The 27,412-nt window shown below is 41.4% G+C and overlaps 3 protein-coding genes across 3 annotated transcripts; 2 read left to right on the forward strand and 1 right to left on the reverse strand.

The window, feature by feature from the left end:
* Positions 1 to 1,216: 1,216 nt before the first annotated feature.
* LOC306704092 (trace amine-associated receptor 13c-like) lies at positions 1,217 to 2,713 on the reverse strand (the record flags this gene model as incomplete). The annotated part of the gene is made up of 2 exons (XM_079170303.1): positions 1,217 to 2,036; positions 2,538 to 2,713. 2 exons carry the CDS (start codon positions 2,711 to 2,713, stop codon positions 1,217 to 1,219), a joined length of 996 nt encoding a protein of 331 aa, XP_079026429.1.
* Positions 2,714 to 5,357: 2,644 nt separating this feature from the next.
* Positions 5,358 to 17,709, forward strand: kiaa2012 (KIAA2012 ortholog). The gene is made up of 23 exons (XM_079170307.1): positions 5,358 to 5,411; positions 5,843 to 5,967; positions 6,576 to 6,707; positions 6,880 to 7,026; positions 7,507 to 7,696; positions 7,983 to 8,134; positions 8,271 to 8,487; positions 8,642 to 8,709; positions 9,427 to 9,619; positions 10,219 to 10,353; positions 10,960 to 11,130; positions 11,964 to 12,086; positions 12,629 to 12,696; positions 12,778 to 12,841; positions 12,917 to 13,127; positions 13,914 to 14,015; positions 14,146 to 14,335; positions 14,442 to 14,553; positions 15,236 to 15,618; positions 15,903 to 16,111; positions 16,204 to 16,376; positions 16,816 to 17,035; positions 17,189 to 17,709. The coding sequence occupies exons 2-23, from the start codon at positions 5,857 to 5,859 to the stop codon at positions 17,361 to 17,363; spliced, it is 3,546 nt and encodes a 1,181-aa protein (XP_079026433.1). The 5' UTR covers positions 5,358 to 5,411; positions 5,843 to 5,856; the 3' UTR covers positions 17,364 to 17,709.
* Positions 17,710 to 18,040: 331 nt separating this feature from the next.
* LOC306703643 (uncharacterized protein) lies at positions 18,041 to 26,941 on the forward strand. Its single transcript, XM_079169657.1, has 10 exons — positions 18,041 to 18,295; positions 19,488 to 19,933; positions 20,307 to 20,456; positions 21,191 to 21,447; positions 21,792 to 21,935; positions 22,330 to 22,417; positions 22,796 to 23,001; positions 23,252 to 23,338; positions 24,591 to 24,672; positions 25,454 to 26,941. The coding sequence occupies exons 2-10, from the start codon at positions 19,513 to 19,515 to the stop codon at positions 25,696 to 25,698; spliced, it is 1,680 nt and encodes a 559-aa protein (XP_079025783.1). The 5' UTR covers positions 18,041 to 18,295; positions 19,488 to 19,512; the 3' UTR covers positions 25,699 to 26,941.
* Positions 26,942 to 27,412: the final 471 nt, after the last annotated feature.

Raw genomic sequence — 27,412 nt, forward strand, 5'->3', positions numbered from 1 at the left:
AAAATTAACATTGTATTACATGCCCCGTCCTCAGGCCAGGATCTACTTTTTCAAGTTAGATCTGAGGAACACACATAATCTGTGTGTATTAGGAGAGGGGCTCAAAGTGCAACAAAGTGTCCAACTCCCCTAGTTGATACTACGAGTACATTAATTTCACCATTGTAAGTGATTGTGTGCGTGGAAAGTGTGTATGCAATGTTGTATAGTGTAGAAACAAACCATAACAACAACCTAAACCAAAATGGGTTTCTCAGGATGGAGAGAGAGGCCAACTGAGAATGACTAGGGTTTTTATACAGAGTGCACTGGCACACAGGGCCAGTATTACTGATGGCCTCAGGTGTTTCCATTCTGCTGACAACCCTCTGCCACAACCACCTCCAACACCTGCAAGGAAAGCAGCCAAACGAACAGGCAGACAGGTCAGAGAGGGTCATCACACTAAAGTTACACAAATAATCAATGGTACACTACCTAATATTACAGTTTAAATAACAGAAAACCTTATTAGAAATCTCAAGTACTGCTCTAATTTGCCTCATGGTAACTAAGAATGGCCCACTCCAGCGCTTCATCAGGAACTACAGGTTGTTGGTGCCCCAATTTAAAGCACTCAACCCCCAGAACTCCCCCTTTATGTGGTTTCCAGCTGGATAAGGCGTTTTTTGAGTAATGAAGAGGATTCACATAAGTTCCGATTCTTGTATATGAAAGTTGTATGTTTTATTGTCATTGCAGTGTATCACATTTTCAATTTTATATTATTTATGTGTTTACCCATATCACTTTGCTTGATTTCTCTCTGTTTGCAAGAGGATTTAAAGATGCAAATTATTCACTTAAATAGTAAGTACAATATAAAGTAGCAGTCTTGTTGAAGCAACTTCAACAACATAAAGAGAAAAAAAGCGTAGATTATCATCTACTGTATGTTAGTTCACATGACGAATGGTTGTTGAATTCAGTCACTAAATGACATTTGTAAAAAAACAGAAGAAAAAAAAGTCTGGTGAAAAAAGACTTGCTGGATAAATCTGCTCTTTATTTACCAGTTACAACACCTTGACAAAGGTTCTGAGCTAAAACATATAATGAAGAGCCGACTCTTGAAACTCTTTTTTCATATTTTGTCCTTTGTTCCATCAGCACTTAGTTGGCTGTTGAAGTAGCAACAACAAACCTTTCCATCATATTATTCACTCTACATCCATATCTACATTATGTTGGCATCACAGGAGTCACGCTGCAGTATCTGAAGTGTGACAATGAGTTTAATAGATCTCCTAAACCAGGGGTAGAAATAAGCATACACAATTGGATTTAGACAGGAGTTACAATAAAGTAGCCAGACCCCAAAAATTGAAAACGCCACACTGGTTGACATCTCTTGGCTCGCAAAAGACGGATAAAAGTAAGGACAGAAACATATTAGAAACACAACCACAACAACGCCAAGAGTCCTGGCTGCTTTTCTCTCAGATTTCTTAGCGGTAACTGTAACAGAACCCCGGAGTGTAACAGCTGCAATATGAGACCTCATGGCTCGAGCCTGAGACACAGCCACCACAAACACTCTCATGTACAGAACTATGATGACAGAAATGGGGCCTACAAAGGTCATCGACACATCAACAGCTCCTGTTATGAAGTCGATTACGACCACACACTCTCCATAGCAGGAACTATATCTATCTGGCTGTGCCAGGAAGTCTATCAGTATCAAAACATTATAGAAAACAGAACAAATCCAACACAGGCAAATGCAGATTTTAACTCTTTTCTGAGTCACTTTGGTGGGGTAACACAAAGGGTCACAAATGGCCACATATCGGTCGACCGATATGAGCACCATGTTTCCTACTGAGGCAGATGTAAGGGTGAAAGAGGCAAAGTAAAACAGTCCACATATCGTGTTCCCCAAAAACCAGCAGCCCCTTAAAAGGAGGATTTGAAACGGCATCAGCAGGAGGCCGACGAGGAAGTCTGAGACAGCCAGGGAGAGGAGGAGGAGGTTGGTGGAGCTGTGGAGCTGCCTGGAGAGGAAGAATAACATCACTGAACATATTATCTGCAGCAATTGTAGAAGTCATGAGAACATTATAATATGTAAAAGTATGAATAGTCAAATGAATTAAATATGACCAAATACAATCAATATAGAACATGTAGTAGTATTTTTCAAATAAACAAAGATTTATAGCACTTATCGCTCCTTGTAACTTAACTTGTAAACATAAAGTTCTCTATAAATTGTACATTTCTAGGTTAGAGAGCATGCAGCAGCTTAGATTCCAACATTAATATCCTTAATGCATTCACACAGTTAACACTTATAATTGTAAAAGTACTATGAGACGTATACTTTTTGCTGAATGCAACACATTTAAATTGTTTGAACATATCATCTCAAAAAGTTATTTTCATGAACTGCGTTAATGTAACAATATATTTATTGTCCCAACTCTTGTAAAATGAAGTGCTTGATATTGAGATGAACAATATTCTACGATATGTTTGTAAGTTTATCTTTATGCCTGAAGTGGGAGATAGAGATGATGACCAGCAGGTTGAGAGCCACAGTGAGCAAAGATATGCAAGACAGAAGGACGTAAAGGAATATGGTCTCAGTACGATGCTGCATTGGCTTCTTGCAGGAGGTGTTGAGTAGTTGTGGAAAGCAAAGTTCAGCTCCTTCCAGTGTCTCCATCATCAGAGAGAGAAAAGTAGGCGAGAGGCTGCTGAGCTCTGGCAGCTTTGTGACCAAAGTTCTCAGTCATGAAGCCGATAGTATCTCGCTCCTCCCTCTATTGCCATGACCGAAAAAAAAAACAAAAAAAACAAGAGTGATTTGATGATGAAATACATTCAGAAAAATCAAAGCAAATAAATTAAAAATTAATAATAATGTCAAGGCAGTGTTAGGCCCTGATCAGATACGATCAGAGCATGTTTTGCAATATGCTGCATCTTGTTTTTTCCTTTTCCACAAACCTTGAATGTAACAGTACCTAGCAGTTACTTCCATGTACTGCCCTAATTTGCCTCCAGGCTCGCTGTTTTCTGTTCAGATCATATTAACTTAGACTGGCCCACTCCAGCGCTCCATTAGAAACTACAGCTTGGTAGCGCGTTACTCTCAGAGGTGGCTGGTAGTGTTTGGTGTTACAGATATGTATTTGAAATGATCATTTAACTTACCCTCTGTGTCGCAAGCTCCCAATTCAGCAGGCTCTACAATAGTGCCACCAGGTCCAGACTATGGCCCCTCCTGATGGCTCAGCAAGGATCTGAGGAGTCTGCAGGGGGTACCATGCAAACTGTGGCTGCCATGCTCCCAACATCACCTAGCAGATGATGCCTTATTTGAGCCCCTTAGCAATGGCTTGCCTGCAGGATTACTAGCATCATCAGCGCTAGTCCGTGTAATGAGAGTTTACTGTTTACATCCCCGTTGACAATGTAGGGACCCAGGGTGTACTGTACCCTCCCACTGTTCTAGGTACCCACCTGGTGAGCTTACCCGCAGGTCTTGAGGAGAGGGGGGGTCTCCGACACACAGTTTCATCCCAGACTGTAACCAGTTTAGCAAAGGACTGGATTGAAACAGCTGATCTAACAGCACTTACCGAGCTGGAGCAGCATCAGGTCAGTTCCTTACTGCAAAAGTTCAGCGATGTCTTTTCTGCCGATGAGATGTAGGTTGCACTATTTCCCTTTGATATTCCTTTAGTGGATTAGGTACTTCAAAGATATAGTCACATCACTCCTTCAGAGTATGAGGCAGTGGAGTCCCACAACCACCAGCTCCTTGAGGCACAGCTTATCAGGGAAACTAGTAGCCCCTTTGACCCATTGTGCTGGTAAAAAATAATGATGGCAGCCTTCGTCTGTATGCAAACTATCAGCTCTTGAACAGCAAGACCTGCAAGGATGCATTTCCATTGCCCCGTATTGAAGAGTCCATTAACACCTTTATTAAGGGGCCTGCTGCTTATTGTAGTTGCAACTTGTTAAAAACCTTGCACTACCATGTACAACTCAAACGTCCTATTCTGCAGGCTACACTTCCCATGGTCAGCTATCCAATGATGAGGCTCGTAGTGCGTGAAAAGTAGTTTATTCCATTAAAATAATATGATGGTCTATCAAAAACTGACCATCTGCTGAAAATAACTGAAATACAGTCTACAATCTACGGTCAGAAAAATTGTTGGTCCACATCCTGCTCCATCGAAGCTTAACTTGCACTAATCACACTTAAAGGATTCAACCCAAACATATTTCAATAGCAAGACAGACTAAAGGAGCTTTCACCTAACAGGGCAAAACACAGAGCAAAGCACATTCTGCAAAATGAAGAATCAAATACAAAAACTGTAAACAATAGAACACGGCTCTTACAGTAATGACTAAAAGAAAGATATACAATGAGTGTCCCTCACAGAGTGGCAGGGCATCCCCCCCTAAAGCTAAGCCCAGGAGGGCAGCTGACTGGCAGGTGGCCAGGCTGATACTGGTGGCCCAGTTGGGCACAACCCGAACAATTAACGGGAGGCTTCAGCATTCATATGCCAACTAGTGAAAGCTGGATGATTATCTTTTTCCAATTACTCTAATTTCTGCTACTCTCATGATGCAATGTACATATGTGCTGGTAAAAATGACATCATCCAAGTACATTAAGCACAGAGGTTAAAAAAACACAATACCTTTTATTTTATTTTATTGTGACTCAAACAATCGTTTGCAGTTATTTGTCAAGGCAAGACTGGAGAACAAAACACTGTTACCAGAGGCATTGGTGAAGACAAACAGAACTATAGTCACAGCTGACAGTGTAAGCTTTAAAATGCCTTGCTTTGTATGAGGTGTTCTCTCAGTACTCATGTTCCGTGTGTGTGTGTGTGTGTGTGTGCGTGTGTGTGTGTGTGTGTGTGTGTGTGTGTAGGTGTGTGTGTAGGTGTGTGTGTGTGTGTGTGTGTGTGTGTGTGTGTGTGTAGGTGTGCGTGTGTGTGTGTGTGTGTGTTCCAATATATGTCTCTGCAGCCACGGCAACAGACACACAGAGTACCGACTCAACCTAGCAACTGGGATTTAACACACAAACACACCCACACACACACACACACACACACACACACACATACACGCAGAGGACAGTCTTTGTAAGAGGGACAACAGGTACGTCCAATGTTTTTTTTCTCTTTAATACTTATTTCTGCTGTTAAACATGATCCAAATCAAGAAAACGTGACAATGAGCTGATAAACTAAATATACCGACACACTAAATCTAAATCTCCCTTCCTTACTGACTTGGCTTTATTTCACGCAATTCTTTCTCTGAATTTCTTTCAGGGCTCTGATCCTTGACCTCCTCACTGCTTCTTTCTAATGTTGGTGATTGAGGTAATTAAGTTTATTCTGATGTATATCCACTCCGTCAGTCTGAATAAGGACTATATTAAACTTAAAAGATTGATTATTCATGACTTTCACTGGAAGTGTTTACCATGTTTACCATCTTCCTCATTCATTCAGCCATGTCCTTTTATACCCCTATGGTTGCAGTGGGCGAAGAAGAACCAGGGAACACCTGGAGGGTTACTAGTCTCTCACAGTACCAACACACACTTCAAAAGACTAATTCACACCTACAGGCAATTAAGAGCCCTGATCTGACATGCATATCAAAACCAACACAGACTCAGGGAGAAGAGAAAACTCCACACAAACCTTAACTTAATAGTCAAGTTTCGGAAACAGAACTATCATCACTTATCGAAATCTATGGAATGACCTAATTAAGCCTTGTCCTCCTTGACTCGGCCATCCTCCAGGTCGATAAGACATCATGGAGGATTTGCACCTGTCCCTGCTGAGTCGGGGGTGTGGTCGATTTGTCTCGTCCAAAGGAAACACGGGGAGACACGATGGACGCCTGGACGTCTGCTTCACACCGCAGGTAAACACTCACTTTGTCTTTGTTGTGGAATGTATCTGCATTTCATCCTCACATTTATGTCAACCAGCCAACTAAAGGTGCTGAATTTGAAAGTCGGTGCATTTATATAGCAGCAAACAACTATTTGCTATCTGAAGATATAGTGGAGACATGTCTACATAAGCAGAGAATGAAGTCACTCTCTGTAATCCCAGTTTCTGTGTGCTTTGTTTATGTATCCGCCGGTACTGGCTGTACGTGAATGTGAGTCCCAGTGTGCGTGTGCAGCACTGGCTAGCTAAAGTCGCTCCTTCCTGTCATATGGCATTTACTACTAATAGTGCCGTCACGACATACAGAGGCGTCACAGAGGCGTTACGCCCACCCTTCGGTTCCCCCTCAGGTTAACACTGTTAGCTCTGTTGCTGTTGTTTGCACTGTTTGTCCTGTTAGCATCTTTAACTGCTCGGCCAGTCGCCATTTTGAGAGCCGTGTGGAGGCAATCCCTCGATCATTGATTGGCTCTGAATTTGGAATTTGGCACTTTTAACCAGTAAATGTGTTCATCGATCATTTAATCAATCAATCATGCCGTTCATCATCAATATCATCGTTCCATCAACCAACAGGATTACTACATCTGGAAGTCCCAGCACTCTCTGCTTCGTCTATCCAACAGCGGCCGTCTGCTTGTGGAGGCGGAGTCAGCCCTTCCAAAGACCTACAGCACCCGAAGGGGGCCGCTTCTACTGTACTCCCAGGTATCTGTGTGTGTTTACGCAAGTACACAGCACACAAAAAATATGTCCGGGCACAGTTAACGAGACAGAAACAACTGCCGAACCTCTGGAAACGTCATATTGAGCTACATAAACCTTTGACTTACAGAAACCCAAGAGTTCTGTTATCAGGTTGACCTTCTTGTCTCTCCAGCACTTGGTTTCTATGGAAAGCAGTTGTCACTCAGACACCAGACACAGGAAGCAGAGGGTTGTTCGGCGGTACACTCAACAAGTGGCACAGCAGCTGAGCACCGTCAAGGAGTTATCGGCAGCCATTTTGAGCTACAGCAACACTCAAGTAAAGGCCCTGTCTTACGTCAACAGAGAGGAAGCTTCATTTATATGTATATATATATATATCAGCCTGTTTTAGTTCATTGTTTTGGATTTACAACACATTTATTGTTTAGTCTCAGGGCTCTTATCAACCCTGTTTCCAGCAGCAACAGGAAGCCTTTTTTTTCAGCAAACAAGCTAAAATCTTTCTCCTACATGGAACAGTTAACGTTTACTTCTCAGTCCTTCTACAAATGTCTCCATCCTTTGCTGGCAGACGTGGTACCATAACCATAATGGGATGATAATGTTGCGTCATGACAATATGTTGTGGATGTGAAAAATAGACACTTGTTTGTTAGCTTATTAACTAAAACAACTTAATTAGGCGATAAAATCTTAGACCAGGGCATCTGTCAGAGTGTGTTGGAGTTCTTTGCCTTCTTGTGGCCAAAAATGTACTCATGCAATCATTTCACTTCAATGTTTGTCTTCCCTCCAGTTCACCACCTCCAGGCCCGGTCCTCTCTTCTTTCCTCCTCTTCAACCCCCTCTTGCTCCAGACCTCCTTCGTCCCAGTCCTGCGTCGCCCACAATGCAAGAGCAGCCCCGTCCAGAGTTGGTTGCACAGTTGAACCCCCTGTGGTTTCCTGCAAAGAGAAGCACTGTACAACTGGATAATCAACCTGAAGGTAAAAGATGGACAGACGGACAGATGGGTTGATACAAAATGATATAAGTGGTGATACAAAGTCCAAAACAGAAACTCTTTAAGTGTTGTTGTGAGTAAGGTAAACAGAACAAATTTGATGTAAAAAACAACCAAATATGCAGCATGAATAGGAAAAATCTACAAACGTGGCTTTTGTTCACATTCCTGCTTTGCTTCTTACTGAAATGAAACTAACCAAGTGCACGAGTCAAACTTGTTGAATGCTACGCAGTATGCTTAGATCCTGAAATTGAGCGTCTCTGCAGATAAAGAGGAGGAGCAGGGCAGCAGGAAGAGGGTCAGGCTGGACCTGTTCCTCCAGATACCCTGCACCTCCAGGACTCCAACTCCACAGATGGAGCCTCATCCCTGGGTACACTATGTAGCAGTGACCCCTGAAGAACCAGAAGGATCTCAGGTGACGTGCTACTGACTAAAGTTATATCTATAGACAATCTATTAATGCCCTTTCATCTTTCGAAATGTATGCAATCTGTTGTAATGATGCTATGATGTTTAATTTATTGTCCAAATGTCTTTCCTACCATCTGCAGAGTGTAGACATTGGTCTGCAGCACACTGAAATAAAACACCACAGTATGGGAGGAGAGCTCCATCATCCAGACATTAACTGGGTCCAAGACATGGCAGATGATGAAGGCTGTTCCATTCAAGACAGTGGAATGACCAGTGATGAAGGCAACTATGAAAGATCTATAAGTGGGAACAGACACGGGAGGAGAGGTGTGTGTCTTGAAAGCAAAAATGTATGTCCCAAGCCAATGTGAATGAATGTAAGTCATAGAGATGTCCTGCAATGTTAACAAGTTATCTGCATGTACGCATCTTCCTCTTCAGACTATGTGAAGCATGGACCAAACCTTTTCCTCTGCAGTGATGCTCTGTTTGCCTTCCCCACACACAGGCCTCCTTCCTCCTCTGACACTGGGACATTCAATCTGTAATGGACCCTGTAGGGAGAGACAAGATGGGGTAAGACAGTAGTTTATACCACTGTCAGGCCAAAACATTAGTGTATCAGCAGCTCAGGGCTCACCCAGGGTCCAGCAAAACAAGGCAAGCTAGCAGAGGGCGTGACGCCTTTTTGGTGCTGTTTCAGCCATTTTTGTAGTTTCTTCTTAGAAGTTAAGAGACAGAAACATCCCGAACAAGAAAATATAGACAAAGGGCAATGTCTCTGCAGGTACAGACACCGCCACACACTTCTATTGGGTTATAAGTGATGATTGAGAGGGATTTCTTTTATGTATCTAAAATTGCAAATATTTGACACATTTGGATTAAATCCAGTGAAAATGTATAATTCCACACGTTTCTTATCAGAACTCTAGATAGAGGCAGAAAACTGCTACTGACATCGACCATTTCATCTGGTGGACAATTTAAATCAATAAGCTTTATGAATGACTCAAAATAAAAATGTACGACTACATCTTTGATACAAACATTTTTAGTTTTATTGGAAGTACTCCATTACTATACTATTGATATTGTACTGCGACAGATGACAACTGCACTAATGGAAATAGACAAAGGTGTATGTTTACATTTCTGTATATTCTCATCTCCAGGGTATTAATATTGGTTTTATTGAAATACTGACTGAAATCCTCATTTTCCTCATTTGGCATTATAGTATTTGAGAGCAAAACTTCCAAATAGCAGACATGCCTGTGTTGAATGTTTCAGCTGAGATGGGAGGGTCCCAGCAGTGATGAACACCATGCAAGACGCTTACCTCCCATAGCAGAGAGTCATACGGATCAGACCCAGCAGGACGCCCGACCAAAGGCAGACAGAGTTGGGTTTCAATCCAAAGAAAATCTGAATAGACTCCATCAGCAGTCTCTGTTTCTTCCTCTGCTGTTTCCAGAAAAGGAGGGTAACAAAGACACACTTCTACGCTAGGAAAACTACACACACACACACTGACTCAGTTAAAGGAAAGATTTGTATAGCAAAGCACTGAAGAGACTTTATGTACTGCTGGGTCTGCACGTATTTCGTTAAGCTGATGCTGATTGGCCGGCTACACTTATTCTAATTCTTATTGGGCAATTGCATGCTCATGAATGGAGGAGAGTATTTCCCATAAAGTCCAGTAGAGAGCTCCACCTGTGCTTATAGAACTAGGGTTACAATATTGTAACCTTTTTACTTTGAGGAGGAAGCGATAATCTGAGATCTTACTCATCAGAAAGTTTTTTTTATAACCACGAAAGTTATTTTTTAGTCATAAAATCCCACAATGCAATGTGCCACATTAAATGGAAGCCTAAATGATAGTTACACGACAGTTAGACCTTGCAAATACAGGGGGACATATTTAGTAATAATGACTAATCTCTCCATGAGATAGTGTGCGTTGTGGAAGTCGTTTTAATGTAGTGTACTTTGTAAACACGGACATCATAACTATGCTAACCTCAGTTGTCGATGTACAGATGCTGTATTCTGACTGATCTCCTCTCTGTCTTTCAGAAGAGATAAGTGGACAGCAAAGAGGAGGAGGGGGGAAAACAGAGAGACAATATCATAAAAAAGAGACAGAAGGAGGAGGAGGAGGAGGACTACCCTCTGACAAAGGCTCTGTGATTCTGCTGGAACTAGGAGAAGGTAAACCACACACATACTGCACTTTACGCTGCTGTTTAGATTCAGTCATAGATGTCTCTATAAGAGGTCCCAGAATTCCATTCCAATAAAGTAGCCTGCCGTATTAATACAAGACAGCACAGAGTATATCGTTTTTAGCATTAGCTCTGTTTAGATTTTGGTTATTCATGTTTTTATTATTATATTTTCTTACCTCTTTATGTGTCCTCATGCTGCTTGTTTTGTGACTCATATGTCTCTTTTCTAAAGATCCTTTAAAATATTGTTGAAGAATGCTGGAGGATTGAAGACAGGACCTCACACATGAAAAAGCCAAACTTTACCACTGACAAGAAATGCTTATTTAATCAATTAACAAATTACTTAATAGCAAACACACTATTTCACAGTTTTCTGCACATTTTGAGACATCCCTGTGTCACTCAGTGGTGGGATGACCACTGCTACTTCTTAGAAAGTGTACGTTGGTGATCAAACACTAGACGTATTGCATGAAAAGCACAAAGTCCACTGCCTTACATCCCGAGGGATACACTCCAGTTGGAGAATATTTTCTGCAAAAGTTCACCGTGTTCTTCATGTCCATCACACTGTCTTCTCCTGCAGAGCTTCCTCCTCCAGTAGGAGTGTTGGGTTGGGTTGCAGGGCGGAAAGGCCCAGGCAAACAGAGCTCTTTCGCCTTCTTACAGAACCGACTGCCCGACCTCCAGGATCCCTGTGAACCCAGGGATGCTAACAGAGGCGTGGTTAGGGGCGTTCTGCCTCTGGAGCTGAGAGGTATGGGAAGCTAAACTACTGTGGCAACAATTTTTGAAACTGGTCCAGTATTGAGAGAGAACGCTGCAGATGGCAGTCGCTAAACGGGCTACGATGCAATAGCTCGGGTAAACTCCTCACCGTCAATGTACGTCCACTAAAAGTGATTGTTTCTGCCACTGAAAGGCTCAGATTGTTATTCTAAGTCTCTGACAAAATTAAACAAAGAACCCTAAAGAGAAATAAAACATATTTTCTTTACCTTTCACTTGATCTTGTCTGTTATTGTGTTTTCCTCAGAGAAGTCTCGTTCTGAAATCTCACGTCGCATCCACAATAATCAGCTAAATATTCAGCCATGACATCTTTCAGATAACACTAAACTATGCAGTCTGTACTCCAACACAACACACTCTGAAAACACCTGCACTCCTCTCTCCAACTCTCCTTCAAGTTTCCACCGTTGTCTTCTGGCAACATGACACAATAACAGACAGGCAGCATCAAGTGAAAGGTTAAGAAAAGTCCTTTCCAAAATGTTGTCAGACACAAAATCTGAGCCTTTCTGTGGCAAAAAGGTACATTGGCGGTGAGGACTTGCCTTGAGTGATTCGATTGCATCCCGTTTAGCGGCTTCTCCTTCCATACTGGACCAAATTAAAGAACTGTTAGACACAAAAACATGCAGGAACAGGGTCCAGGTTAAAGAGCAATTACCCTTTAAACAGGAAAGTGACCTCCAATTGAGTTATTAGTAAAAAATATTTTAACCTCGTCTTTCCATTAAGTTCATGTTTTCAAAATGTTACTATGCATATATGAGTTCACCTCCTTTTCGAGTTGTCTTGTGTCAGATTTTCAGAATGACAAATCAGTTGGCAGCCTGATCTTGGGTCCTGATGGGGAGATCATACAACTGTCGCTGTACGACAACAGCCAGGACTCATCTCACACTGATGGTGACACTCGTGGGCAAGGTACACTCAATGAGCCCTCAAAACTTCCTTCTTACAGGAAATCCAAAAGCTGCGCACTTCATCTTGAGGAGAGACGTGTAGGTTGTAGCTTGTCTTTGTCATGGTTTATGTTACTTGGATGGACTTCCAGTGTCCATCACAAATTAAACTTTGGACAGGTTGAGCAAATGCAGACGTAGCTTGCAACCGGCTTTCTCCAGGTTTGGCTGTCATGCCGTTGGGCTTACATTGGCTCATGCGTATGACTGTTTACATTCAACATAAATCAAGTATTCCTTTTTATTAGTTGTGCCTATTGTTTAGTAGATTCCTTTTGAAATATCCCAACACCTTCACATTAAGAAGACACTATTACAATTTTCATCGTCGCCACAGTGTCAAGAAAGCTGTGATTGAGATTGTCAGCTCGGTCTGCTTGTGGGGTTTTTTCCGAACATTTATTTCCTGTTTGCCGCTTTTTTCTTCTGTCTTGAATTGTTTTTGCCGTCATGGTTGTATTTGCTTCCTGCTCTAACCCTTTGCCTGCTCATTGATGTGTGCAGAGGGAGAGGTGGAGCTCAACACAGGTGTTCCTGTGGGCGTCATCCAGCAACATCAGTCTGTGCACAAGGTGATTTGTGTCTTTGTAAAGGCCTAGCTTAGCACGAAGAATTTAGCAGAAATTTAAAAATTCTGTTCTCCAACCATGCAGGTCTTGGATCTTCCCAGATTGACAGAGACTGACGTATGCTCACCCAGCAGCCATACAGGCACAGGTAAATCTCTGCTGCTTATTTTATCATAATTTGAATTTGAATGAATTTAACCAAACTTTTTGTTTGACGTTCCAGCGGCTGTGACCAAGACAAAAACAAAGGGTGCAGAAGCAGCGTCGGAAATATGGGGAAAGGATGCTAAAAACAATATAAGGATGCCTCCACTGAGGGAGCAGGAAAGGAGGGAGGAGCCAAGAGGAGGCAACACTGAGGCAGAAGAGGAGGACGAAGAGGAAGAGCTGAGCAGCACAGGACAGAGTCATTTGTCTGGATCACGTCAGCCAGGGTTGGTGTGATTCACATTTAACTTAATGTATGTACGTTATTTAAGTTTCCTCAGAAGCAGATGACTCAAAAAAATGTAACGTTTGTGTTTGTTAGTGATTACACCAAGATTTGGTAGGTGAAGGTGAGCGTTCCGCCTTTCTTCCTCTGCACCAAAGATCATTTCACTTTTATCTGGTGAGCTGAGCTGAGTTGCCCAAATTTGTCAAAACTCCTGAATTTTAAGTCCTGTTTCCTAAAGACGAATACAAGTTAAGTTATTAAATACTTTCACGTGCAAAGCAAAAGACCAGCACTTTCAGTGGGAACTTTTTCTGCGAGTGAATATGTCCCCATATCCCGGTCACACCCCTCAAAAACTGCATGGCAACTCAAGATTCACTCAACCAAAATTGAATTTGACCCTTTGTCTGCTGCAGGATAAAGGTTGATTCATTGATATCATTGGGTAGGATTTCTGACCAATGGAGTTCCTAAATGTCCAACTTGCTAATAGATGACATTGTGCATTATTTACTGCAGCTTTTATCTCCAGATTGTTGAAACTGACGATGCCTCTCGATGTGGATACATTTTCAGGTTATCGTGCACCATAATGCTTAAAATAATTTTACCTCTTTTGAAAAAACAACGTTGAGCGAAATCCTTCATATTGCAGATGCTGCAAATCAACAGAGTCCCACAGCTGGTGGTCTGCTGACACTGAATTATTTTATTTTATTTTTGAATTTGAATTTGTCTGTTCGTCCTAAGAGAAGCAGCTGTTTAAAGTTGATGTGTCATTTAGCCAGCAGAACTTCAGCCCAAATGAAGCAACAACAGAGGGCGCTGTGGACGAAAGCAGGATGAATACGAAAAGGAAGAACGTTGAGGAAGCAACATCGACAGGGTGAACGATAAAACTCTTATGAGATTAAAACATAACAGATTCTTGTAAGCCCTGTGATTTATTTATTTTTTAACACATAGAGTAACAAGCAGCACAAACTCACCCACACCCAAGTCCTCCACTTATTTAGGAAAAGGGAGATGAAAACAGTGAAAAGTGAAGCATCAGATGGACAGAAGACATCAAGGACGAGGGGGGAAGGAAGACGGCAGAGGCAAAAGACAGGAAGTGATACTCGATCAGTCAGGAGCCAGAAACCAGAGGAGAGGACCAACAGAGAGGCAGCAGAGACTCAAGGCCGATCTGCTGTCCCTTCTGTGGTGAGCGTTAATTGAATACACATCAAGTAGAAACGCCTGTATTTATCTAAAGCAATGCATGAAATGAGATGCCATTCAGCTTTACAATCACTTCCCTGTCTTTCAGAAAAAGAGGATGAAAGACGGGGAAGGAGAAAAAGGAGAAGTCAAGACAAATGAGGAGTCTGCAGGGAGGAGGAGGAAGAGAGGAAGCCTGAAGCACAAAGAGTTAGTCGCTGGTAAGAAATTGCAATCATTCAGGCACAATAATTATACGTGACACATCGACATTGGACATTTGTTTTAAATTGTCAACAACTGCCATTTAAAATGGTGAACTCTGGACACATTCTTACCAAATTGTTCTCACTCCCAATGCGTCAAATACAGCAGCGCGGTCAGCGCTCCTCAGTGTCCGACAACGACGATAGCGTCTGTGTGCAACTAACTGCAATGTAAACTGTCGTATAAAGTCCACACAGGGCAGGCAGGAAGGGAGGAAGATAGGTCAAACAAACACAGGACTTTCACTCAGGAGACCGCTGTTCGTGTCTGACATTTTGTCGCACATCCGTCGTTTGTTACATTAGTCACATGACTTCTTTGTCGCTCGCTAGTCACCTGAGTCGTTAGTCAGTGAAGTTGACGTCAACCACCTTCCTTTTTGTTTCCTTGTTCTTTGGGGAGTTTTTCCTCCACCGATGTGAGGGTCCCGGGACAGAGGATGTTGCATGTGTACAAAACAAATGACGAAATTATAAATTATAAATAAACCACGTTCTTTTCGTAAACCTACAGTGGCTTTGTTGCATCTAGAATACATTTGTGAGATCAAATTGTAGACATCTATCTAGAAGTAGTTGCATGTCTTTTCCTTTGCATTCCTGTCCTGTCTTTTTCACTTTCCTTCTCTTTTCTCAGAGAACCCTCTAAAGAAAGAGGAGGTGGAAATCAGCCAGGAAATGCAAGAGGGGTCTCACATAATAACCACCAAAAGGCCCCCTGCAACACAAAGCCACAATAACGACACAGAAACAAATCCAGAGGAGGACACGGGCACAGAGCATCCTTCCACCGATGCTGACAAACACAGCAGCGTCCGATCAGTGAGCTCGCTCGGGTCCGTCGCCGCTGCGTCCGGTATCAACCAGAGGAGCTCGAGGAGGTCTGCTGCCTCTTCATGTGAGGAGGGGGCAGCGCCTGCCAGCGCTTTGGGTCTCGCTTCATCGCGTGGCCGCCTGTCGTCATGTTCAACTGTCATGGTGAGGGAGGAACAGCTGACGCTGAACCCAGTGAAGCCAGAGGTTGGTGGGAAGCACACACACACAGAATATTCAGTACTTTTTCCATGTGTGTGATTTACATGTTCGTAACCTTTCTAATGCTTTCTGAATGATAGTTTAACATCATTGATCTGTTCTTCATACTTCAAAATGAACTAATTCCCCTTATTTTAATTAATATGTTAGACATTGTGCCATGCTTCTAGTTTGCCATCCACTTTAAACAAGTATCTAAATTAAATAACAATTCAAAGTCATCGTGCATATTTGGACTCTGTGTGTGAGTGTATGTGTGTGTGTTTTAGTTCTACAGGCCCAGGAGGACTCAGGAGGAGGAAGAGGAGGCTGCAGCTCTGCGTCTGACCCAGCGAGCAGAGAAAAGGAGGCAGGAGGTGGAGAGGAAAAGGAGGAAGCGGGAGGAAGAGGAGAGGAAGCAGCAGGAGAGGGAACAGACAGAGGAGAAGATGAAGAGCGAGCTGGAGGAAGAGAGGAGGAAGAGGGCTGAGGATCTCAGGTCCCACTTTTTTTCTTTAACATTATAAAGATTCACTCCGTAAAAGTACAGGTTCAACTGCAACTTCATGAATATTCAATAAATGTCCCCAGGCTGAAGAAACTGGCGGAGGAGCAAGAGAGGAGGAAGCGCGAGGAAGAGGAGCGGGAGCGAGAAAGAAGGGAACAGGCGCAAGGAGAAAGAGAGAGGAGGAGGCAGGAGGAGAGGAGGCGTCAGATGGAGCGCCTCCAGAGGATGAGAGAGGAGGAAGAACAGAGGAGTAAAGGTGAGAGTGAGAGGAGTAGAAAAAGAGAGAGAGGAGTGAAAAAGAAAAGGATGAAGAAGAGAAAGCAAGGGGGGAAGAAGAGAGCAAAGGAAGCAGTAGTTATTTAATAACAGCATTTATTTAAACCAAAGTATGCTTTCATTTACACTTGTCAGTTGTGTGATTTGCTGTTCAATCAGGCAGACCCAACAAACAGCCAATCACGTACCTTTATGAATTTTATTGAAAGAATGCCGCCCAAGGCTTGCTTCATCTGTGCCTGACGGCGTCAGACGTGAGGTTCTGTAAGGCTTTGTATGCCGAGGGGCATAACAAAGAGGTGGTGTTTTACCTGGGAATGAGAGGGGACTGCACGCCCTGCTCACCCACATAGCTATTAAAAAAAAAACAGTTGTGATCGTAATTTAATTACGTGGAATTGACATTTTGCCCCCTCCAGCTGAACTAGAGCGCCTGCGCCTGGAAGAAGAGAGGAGGCAGGAGGAGGAGAGCAGGAAGCTGCAGGAGATGGATGGGGGTGAGCGGATAGAGTACCTCTGTAGGAAGGAGCAGGAGGAGGAGAAGAGGAGGAACAAAGAGGAGGAGCGTAAAAGGAGAGAAGAGGAGGCCGCCTCGCAGGCGGAAGAGGAGGCCAGGCTTCAGGCGGAGCTGCTTTCCAGGTATATACACGTGTCTGTCTCTTTAAACTGGGGCTATTATATATTCATAGTATTTTATAAACATTCAGATGTTTCAGAAGAATGTTTCAGAGCTGCTTAAAGAAATAGATTATCCAGCTCTCTCTGTGTGTCTCTCATTCTCTCCTCCTGCAGACAGATGGCGCTGTTGCAGCAGCAGTTGGCCTTTAAAAGGGGTCTGGTGTTGGAGGCTGGAGGTCTGGAGAAGACTCGGGGTATCTCCAGACCGTGGATCTACTCTTACTTCACTTTGTTACAGCTACTGGCTCTAAATCCAGCTAAAGCTGAGACCGTCACCGCTGACCTTTAACCACTGACCTACCATTTGAGTACGTGATTGACAAGTGGGAAACTTATTTTGAAAGATCATTAAATCAAATGGGAGACAAGGATCACATCCATACTCCATCCTGTAGCATTATTGCTTGTAGCAGATTTAATGAGTCAATATCAAAATATGTAACAATTATGAATAAATCAATTATGAATCATAAACCCATGAAACAGTGTAAGAGGATGAAGACAAATTATGACACTCAGCTTCAGCTATAAGACACAATTACTTTAAGCGATTTAGGACGTTACCCAATTTTGGAAAACCAGGGACAACTTAAAAAGTTCTTGTTATGGTGTAAAGTGACTTCTTATTTCATATACACACAAATAAAATGATCAAGTTCTTTATGAAAGAAATGTTTATCAGACTTACAACATAAATAAATTGCTGAACAAAAAATAAATGAATAAATAATAAAAATGAACAAAATGAATGAATGTATGAATGTATGAATGAACATTTGATCATTTGAAAAAAGAAATTTGAACCAGAAAGTTCAAGTTATGGTCTTGAACATTGAAAAATAAAATTAAAATAAGTGAATGAAAATGTATTTTGGGTTGAATATAATTTCCATATAACTTCCATAGTGCGCTGCCCTTGGCCAACAGACGACCCGGAAACGGAAATACGTCACCCATCCAGGAACGAAACCGTTGTGATGGCAAAACTATATTGTTGGTCAGACGTATTCTCGAGTTTATGTCGAAAGAAACTATCTTTGAGAATGAAACTGGATCCTAAGTAGTGAAACAGTGTTTAACAATAGCTAACTGGTGTTATGAATTCGGTGGCTACCTGACGTTAGCTAACGTTACGTTAGCTTAGAGGGTTACGTTCTATTAGAGGCTTTAGCTAGCTTAGCTAAGTTAGCACCCAGTTAGCATCACAAACACACACAAGTGGTAAGTCAAATGTTTTCTCTTTCACCCTAATAGTCAACATAGTCTGACTGTGTCAGATAAGAGTTTCTTAACTGAGACATTACTTTAAAGGTCCGGCTGCACAACCAGCTCTGCTCCCAGTAGACCACAAACACTAACAACATTAAAAACCTGCAATATAAATACACTGTGCAATGCATACATTATTCTGTCTGTATATATAATTTAGCAACAGAACAATTACTCTATCTGTTTGTATAATGTTTTAGTTATTGTGGATTTTTTACTTTTTTACTTATTTCATATTCTTTACTGTTTTATGACTTATTTACTTATTTATAATACTTGTTTTGATCTTGTTTTTTTACTATGTGTCTTTTTTGTTATCCACCATGCTGCTGTAACCCTGTACATTTCCCCGCTGCGGGACTAATGAAGGATTATCTTGTTTTATCTCTTATCTTAAACTACAAGTCAAAGGGATGTTTCTGTGAGGTTACCCTGCATTTACACAACGTTGCACCAACAATTGTGTCTTTAGCATCTCCATGTTGCTGGTCATCCTGTCTCTGACATGTCACAACATAAATAATCTGACAACCTGCTCATAGTGCTTTGATTTGCACCAATAACATTGTGTGTTGGCCTATTAACTAATGCAGAGTATTAATCTGATGTTTGCTGTTTTTCTGGCTGTTATCGGTTGTATATCATGAAATGAACACGATCGTGTGTGAAAAGCTCCGTATTATACCGGTATTAGCCGTATGAGTGCAGTGCAGACTGGTAGCGATTAGCGAGCAGGCCGGGCACAAAAGATTGACTGTTGCATTCAAATGAATGTAAACAAAGAGAAGCTCAGATGACAACAAGCGACTTCATTCAAGTAGAAATGACTCCACCAGATCTGAACTTGTAAATTATTGTTTGCTGCTATTTTAACTCTTTAAATTCTGGATATAGAATTTTTAACAAATATTTGAGACTAAGTGTTTGATGTAATTTATTTTATTTCCTGTATTATAATATTTTTAAAATTGTATTTCTATTTCGGCAGTTGTATTAAGTGAAATATTTGTAGACAGAGAGTTGTTTGAATCCGCTCACTCCATCAAAATGTGTCCTATATTCTGTCTGATATCAGGGAAGACAAAGAGCTTAATAATTATTATTATATTGCACTTCTAAACTGTGATGTATTTGTTGCATGCAGGTCAAACTTTGCGGTCTCTTCAAAAATGGATGTCAGCATTGCCGTGACGCTGATTCGAGGCCAGATGGGTGCCGTGGTGGAGCGAGCGGTGAACGGGGCCGTGGAGACCGTGCTGGCCGAGATGCTCAAAGTGGTCGGAGTCAAGTTTGAGGAGCTGAAATCCCAAGTGGCGCTGATGAAGAGGGACATCACATCGCTGCAGAGGGAAAAGGTCCTAAAAGAGAAGGAGAACGACAACATTCGAGCCAAGCTGCGCTACACCGAGCTGAAGCTCAAGTACTACAGGCAAGGAGTGGAGGAGGAGCTGCAGCAGAGAGCCTCTGCCTCCGCTCAGGTCCGCATCCACCCGTCCACCTTTCTTCAGGCACAGAGAGACGGTGCAGGTGTTTCCTCCACCGAGGCCTCTTCGTTATGCTCCACTCAGACCAGGACTTCAAGCAACCAAGGTAAAGATCACGGAAATGACCGACTCCTACTGGGCTGTCCGTCCCATGGATGTATCGTAAGAACTGGATACCAGACCCCGACATGGCGCCTATTCAGCCCAATCGATCTCTGGCGAGTTCCCACTTTGCCCATAGACTTAGCATTGTATAATTAACAAATATCAAACCTGTTCAGGTAACAAATTCATAATGACAGACTCATAACTGACCTAGTTTGCAGTTCGATATATCTTAACCGTCTTACAGACGCTTCTTTTATAATTTAATGGAAACAAGACAGAGCGGCGGTGCAGGTATCCAGTTCTGATTATACATCCATGGTCCACTCCGAAGTGTCTAACCCCCTCCCGTGTTTGTGTGTTTGTACTCCCAGAATGCACCTCTTCATACAGCACGAGCAGGCATCCAATCAGAGTGCGTGGTAATTCAGACGTGGGAGTTGTTAGCTGTGACACGTCCGACTTACTGCTGCCTGTCTCCCTCTCTGTGAACACGCCAACAGAATCTCTGGACAGCAGTGCAGGTACAGCGCCGAGGGGTCCAGGAGAGAGTGTGTGTGTGTGTGTGTGTGTGTGTGTGTGTGTGTGTGTGTGTGTGTGTGTGTGTGTGTGTGTGTGTGTGTGTGTGTGTGTGTGTGTGTGTGTGTGTGTGTGTGTGTGTGTAATAATACAAAATATATTCAACAAATAAATTATGATGTAATATTATAGATTAAGATACAATTGTATTGATGTCTGGAGGAAGTTACCCAGCAGATAAAAATGGCTCCACCTTTACCAGCTTCAACATTAACTCATCGGTGATTATAATCCAATCATAGAATTGATAATTATTGTGAAATGGGCCATTCTGCATAATGAGTACTTTTACTTTTGGTACTTTAAGTATATTTTAATGTTAATACCTTTGTACTTTTTGTACTTTTTTACTTGTAACAGAGTATTTCTACACTGTGGTATTAATACTAAGTTAATAAGTTCAAGATCTGAGTACTTCTTCCACTACGGTGGAAATACATCAACATCTAAATGTCAATTTATGTTTTAATGCAGGAAAAATGTTTGCCCCAAAAATCTGTGTCAGCTTCTGTCTCAAAGATTCCCCTCTGTTCAGGCTCTAATGCTGATTATCATTTTAATATGTATTAAAGACGGGTCTCACTGCTCAGCCTCCAGATATAAAGATGAGGACGAATGTTGGACGTTTTGTCATATCATCGTCACATTGTGTCCTTTAATCACTAGTATGTGTGTGCAGTCTTCTTCTGTCCCGCAGAGCGAGACACCGCTCAGAGCAAGGCTGAGGAGGACGACTGTGAGTGGACCATCACTCTGCCGCCACACACAGGAGGCGCGGATGCCGTCTCGGCCCCTCCTGTCCGGGCCCCTCCTGTCCAGGCCCCTCCTGTCCGGGCCCTCACTCTGGATCCGGGGCAGCAGTCAGCCGCTGGCTCGCGGTCCCCTGATGGCTCCACCCAGGCTGACAGCTCCACTCTGCTCCACTCTGCTCCACAGGTGACCACACACTTCAAAACAAAAGACCAAAAAAAAGTGCTTTTAAAGATGATTTTTCTATTCAGCTATACATAGTGCTGAAATAATACTTATAATGAATCAATAGAAAACAAAACGGCAACAATTTAAATAATTGATGAGGCGTTTAAGTTATTTATTGAACAAAAGAAAACATGTTCTTGTTCCAGCTTTTCAAACCGTGACAGCTGCAGAGTAACATGCTTCTTTAATGTTAGCTAAATGAGCTCTTAAACTGAATACACACATGGCGCCCATCGCTACGAGATGACCCACATCTTTAGAAGTAAACTAGGTTTGACACACTTGTCCCTGTGGTAATGCAGGTGAAGCAGGAGGCCCAGGAGCAGCAGCAGGAGGAGGAAGAGGAGGTGATCTGCATCAAGGAGGAGCCAGAGGAGATGCAGGAGGTGATGGCCACCCTTCTGCTGGACTGCCAGATGCAGCAGGGTCATCTTCCAGAGTCAGAGGTAAGGCTAGAGCTGAACATCAAATCTGACTATGCCAAGTCGGCACTTAGTGTGTGAGAAGATTCTTTGACTTTTAAGAAAAAAAGAGTGTCTCTGTACAGTTTTTGTGGGTGTAACAAATCTCTGGGGTGTCAGTCCCTCTTAAGCAATGAAAGTGTCTTTCTCCAGCAACTACTTTACACCAGCATTCAATGATTTAAACAGGGAATTCCTACAGGGAAAGGAGAGGGACCAGAGTGCTTTGCTGTAGAAAGAGTTCTTAATGAGGCTAGAAATTCAAACTACGGGAGTTAAAGATACCTCATCCCAACATAACTCCGGGAATGCGCTGAATATCCCAGACTTTTCAGAACAATCTGTGGAAGAGAATGAATGCTTGTGTCTGTTCTTCCAGGCTCGACGGTCAGTGACGGAGTGTTTAGGACTTCCAGCGAGCCAGAGAAATCACACCGCAGCCTTCAGCTCAGCCGCACCGAACGCCTGTGAGTAGATCAGCAGACGTCAGGCTTCTACGGTCGTACTGCTTGGCTCGTTGCAAAACTGCATTTATAGTATTTGATCTCGAAGATGTGGTTCCCCTACTTATTCCCTCTGGTCAGAAAAGATTGATCACTGCTTTATTGTTCACATGTAGGCATTGTTGCTTTTTAATGAAGTGCAACAATACCTCCTGTATGCTGGACTCCAAGGCAAAGCTTATTTCCAGCCGTTGTCCCTAGTTAGGCTTTGATAACTGGAGGCCAACATTGATTTTCTAGACCTGATGTATAGATCTACCTCTTGTCTCTACTCTAATTTGTTGAAACCTCTCCGTGTGTGTGTGTGTGTGTGTGTGTGTGTGTGTGTGTGCGTGCTCTCAGATCTGATGCCTCAGCCTGTGGCCTCCCTGCAGTCAATGATGGCTCTGCCATCCGGCATCCCGCCCCACCAGGCGGTGCGGCCCTGGACCAAAGATCTCAGTCTGTATGAAGAATACAAACTGCGCAGGAATGAGCTCCGCAGGCGAAGCATCAACCGACGCAGAGAGCTGGAGAAGGCGCTGCCTCAGCCGCTGTTGGCTAATCTGGTTAGTCCACCGAAGTGTTCATAGCAGGCTCTGTCCTCAGTCTTCTACATTCAGTGTTACTGTTGTGTATGAAATAATATAACGGCTGAATCCAAACTTTTGAATGAAAGCGTGTTCTTACAATAACCTGTGACATATGCACATTATAACGGTTAAAGATTGCAGAGTTTAGAGCAACGTTTGCCATCAAAGTGTCGTGTTACAGTCGCCTGTATTTAATGTAAAATGTGATGATTTTGTTGTGTTGAAGGTGCGAGAGCGTCGAGAGAAGACCAGGCTGAGGGTGGCCAGATGGAGGGCAAAGAGGAAACTCCAGGCCTGTGTGAACCAGGACCATGTCAGTAGTGACTAAGGCTTTTTAATCACAGACAGGTTTACATGATGAGTAGGACAATGGGGGTTTTCCGAGGGTCTGTGTTCTGTTTAATTTTAAATGAAGCATTCAGTGATTCATTTGTATGGAATCCCATTTCCGCCAGCAAAAAAAAAAAAAAAAGATTATCATGTTTTTAATTTTTTAATTTTATTATTTAACCGGAAAAAAGTTAAAAAAAAAAAAAAAAAAAGACCATGATGTTTTTTTGTTTTGTTTTTTTTTATTATTATTATTTATTTAATAATGTATTATTTTTATAAATAAAAAAAAGATTATCATGTTTTTAATTTTTTTATTTTATTATTTTACCGGAAAAAAGTAAAACCAAAAAAAAGATCAGGATTTTTGTATTTTATTTTATTTTATTTAACCGGAAAAAAGTAAAAAAAAAAAAAAAAAAAAGACCATGATGTTTTTTTTTTTTTGTTTTTTTATTATTATTTTTTTTTTAATAATGTATTATTTTTATAAATAAAAAAAAGATTATCATGTTTTTAATTTTTTTATTTTAATATTTTACCGGAAAAAAGTAAAACCAAAAAAAAGATCAGGATTTTTGTATTTTATTTTATTTTATTTAACCGGAAAAAAGTAAAACCAAAAAAAAGATCAGGATTTTTGTATTTTATTTTATTTTATTTAACCGGAAAAAAGTAAAACCAAAAAAAAGATCAGGATTTTTGTATTTTATTTTATTTTATTTAACCGGAAAAAAGTAAAAAAAAAAAAAAAAGATCAGGATTTTTGTATTTTATTTTATTTTATTTAACCGGAAAAAAGTATATAAAAAAAAAAAAAGACCATGATGTTTTTTTGTTTTGTTTTTTTTATTATTATTATTTATTTAATAATGTATTATTTTTATAAATAAAAAAAAGATTATCATGTTTTTAATTTTTTAATTTTATTATTTTACCGGAAAAAAGTAAAACCAAAAAAAAGATCAGGATTTTTGTATTTTATTTTATTTTATTTAACCGGAAAAAAGTAAAAAAAAAAAAAAAAAAAGACCATGATGTTTTTTTTTTGTTCGTTTTTTTATTTAACCGGAAAAAAGTAAAAAGAAAAAAAAAAAAGATCATGATCTTTTATTTTTTTTTTACTTTTACTTTTTTTTTTTACTAATACAAACCTCACTCAGTGTCATCTACATAGAAGGAACCGTCCGTCCCACTAAGACGAAGCCTGTCTTCTGTGTCTCGCTCGTTCTTAGGCTCTAGGTGGCACTGACGCTCTTTCTCAAGCTGGCTTTCCCATCAGCAGCCAGCAGCAGCAGCAGCTCAGAGTGACCTGTGGTAAGAAGACACCTTGGACTTACTTCTGCTTTTTAAACCGTTCAGCTGTCGAGTCCCACTAGTCACCATCCTGTAAGCAAAGTAGAGCCCTTTGGCTCTGAAGGTGACCTATAAGTGGAGCTGTTGTTGTCACTTACTCACTAAACTGATCACAATGAGTGATCTAGTAAGTCTAGCACAACTCAACTAATCGGACGGACATGTCATGAACTCACCACAAGCTGAGCAGCTGTAGCTCAAAGGCCAGACAGAAGTTCGATGTATTAGTTCAGCAGCATGCACACACATTTCATCATGTCATTAGTTCTACTAGTTCTGCACCAATAACTCCGATCACAGAGCCACAGTTCTGCTGGCTGTATAAATATGAACTTACCAGCTTAAAAACTGATATTTCTGAAGTCTATAGTTTTAAAAAGTAGAGGACAGTTTGTGCTCACAGGAGACACAAGTAGAGAATATTCTATTTATTATTTATATAAGAAATTAACAGTCTTAAACCTGAAGAGAATCAGTTTAATATGATATAAATGGAGAAAAGCAGGAAATCCCATAATTCAGAGACTTAAAAACAGCATTTTTCTTCCATTTCTGCATACTAATATTACAGTCTAACGCTTGACAGATCAAACCAATGCAATCAATTCGGGAGTGACATCAAGTCAGTCGGGTCTCGGATTTGACCTTCTCAGATGTTCACATGAAAAACTAGATGATTGCTTTTCTCCAGAAGTGAAGGCCAGCCGACAGTGTTACTCATCACCTCCTACTTGTGTTTCAGCTGCCGCCTCCAGCAGCCAGCAGAGAGCTCAGCCCAACAGCTTCCTCAACAACAGCCTCTCTGCCACTCTACCCTTCATACCCTCCTCCTCCTCCTCCTCCTCCTCCTCCTCCTCTCTGTTTCTGAGAGGCCACAGCATGGCTCCACATCAGCACACGGTGACGTCATCATCGTCCTCCTCTCACCCGCCGCTCAGCCTACTGCAGCAGAGTGTCTCTCTGACCGACACCGATCTCTTGCAGTGAGATGTTTGAAGTGAAACCTGTGCACAGAGATGTTTTTTAAAGAATTAGTTTTTCTCAAATATGCCAATGTTGGTGTTCAGGAAAAGGTCAGTTAAACCTCTGATCTACAGGGCGGGACTGAATCCTTTGAAGCTTCATTCGTAACGTCGACAATCACATTCTAAATCAACATTTGGATGCTGAGCATCTTTTTTCTTCTTCTATTAATTTTGTCCCGTTATTTCTTCAGAGCTGCAGATAAAGATTAGGCTACACTATTATTAATAGTATGATACTATTTGCAGAAAGTTGGATTGTTTCCAAACATATCCAATTCCACAGCGTTGTAAAGTTCAAAAGTGAAACGTTTTTATTGAACAAAATCATATTTGTTGGTGTTAAGCCTTCCAAAAACCACATATTCACTCCAGTCACACACACACACAGGGAGTTACATTCATTAAAGAAAATGGATTTAATAAAATACTAACTCATTTATTCTCATTTAAACTTCAATTGAAGATTTTATTCAAGTATTTATTTGTATTTATGATGTTAATAAATATGACGACAGACATTCAAAGCTTAATTTGAAAACTTCAACAGAAGCTTTAGATGTAAATTTAATAAAAAAGACGTTTGGTACTGATTTGCTCCATTAACAGCTCAGTAACAGCAGAACCTGCATGCTGAAACTTCATTCACTTGACTGAGCATAGAATGTTTCGACTCACGGTGGGTTTTCATCAGGTAACACTTCCAGGCACCTTCTCTCTGCACACATGTACACACAGATTGATTTGATTGAAACAGTGCAACAGGGACACTTTATGTGTTGTTGTGTTTCAGTGTGCACGTGACTCTTTTAACTACTGGACAGAATGAGTTCCATTGTCATCGTGTCAATAATTTCATTTCTGTAGTCAGGCCGGAATAAACGGAGGATTGACAATCAGCAGAAACAAACAGGAAGCTGTTACCTGTTCAGAGATAATAAATGCAGCTGAAATAAGCACCGTGTTGAACTGTTATTTTAACAAAGCCCGACTCTTCCTTAACAAGATACTATGAAGATAAACTAAAAGTATGAATTCTGATTAGTTTTTATGTGTCTTAATACAATACTGCAGTACGTTGAAAGATGTATTGGTGGCTGTCATCATCCTCTTCCTACTGGCTGGGAAGTACTTCCTCCGTAGTACAACTACACTGCAGGGGGATGAGGGATGATATCCACAGTCCTCATTTTGTGTAAAATTGTAGAATAAAGTTCAGTTGGTGGGAGCCAAATGAAGTTGGAGTCCTCTTTTTATTACCACGGCTCTGTCCTCCTACTCACCCCGGCACAGCAAAGAGAAGATTTCGTTAAGAAAGGACCCTGACTTTGATAAAGTCCACTAGATTGAAGTCTCATTATAGCTTTCACTGGACAGCAAAAGTCATAGTACAGTATGTCATACAAAGTCATAGTACAGTACGTCATACAAAGTCATAGTACAGTACGTCATACAAAGTCATAGTTAAGCATCAGTCAAAAAGAAGTCAAGTTTATAAAAAATAGACCTAATCTTTTCCAAAATTCACGTTTATATCTCATGAAATATTCTGCTTCAAACTTCTCGTTCGTCATCACATTTGATGACATTAAATACGATGACGAACATTGGAGGCTTCATTGGAACAGATAGAAGCTTCAAGACATTTGACTTCACATTGAACTTCCATTCACACCACG

The sequence above is a fragment of the Pholis gunnellus genome, assembly GCF_910591455.1.
Source record: "Pholis gunnellus genome assembly, chromosome: 12".
Taxonomy (NCBI): domain Eukaryota; kingdom Metazoa; phylum Chordata; class Actinopteri; order Perciformes; family Pholidae; genus Pholis; species Pholis gunnellus.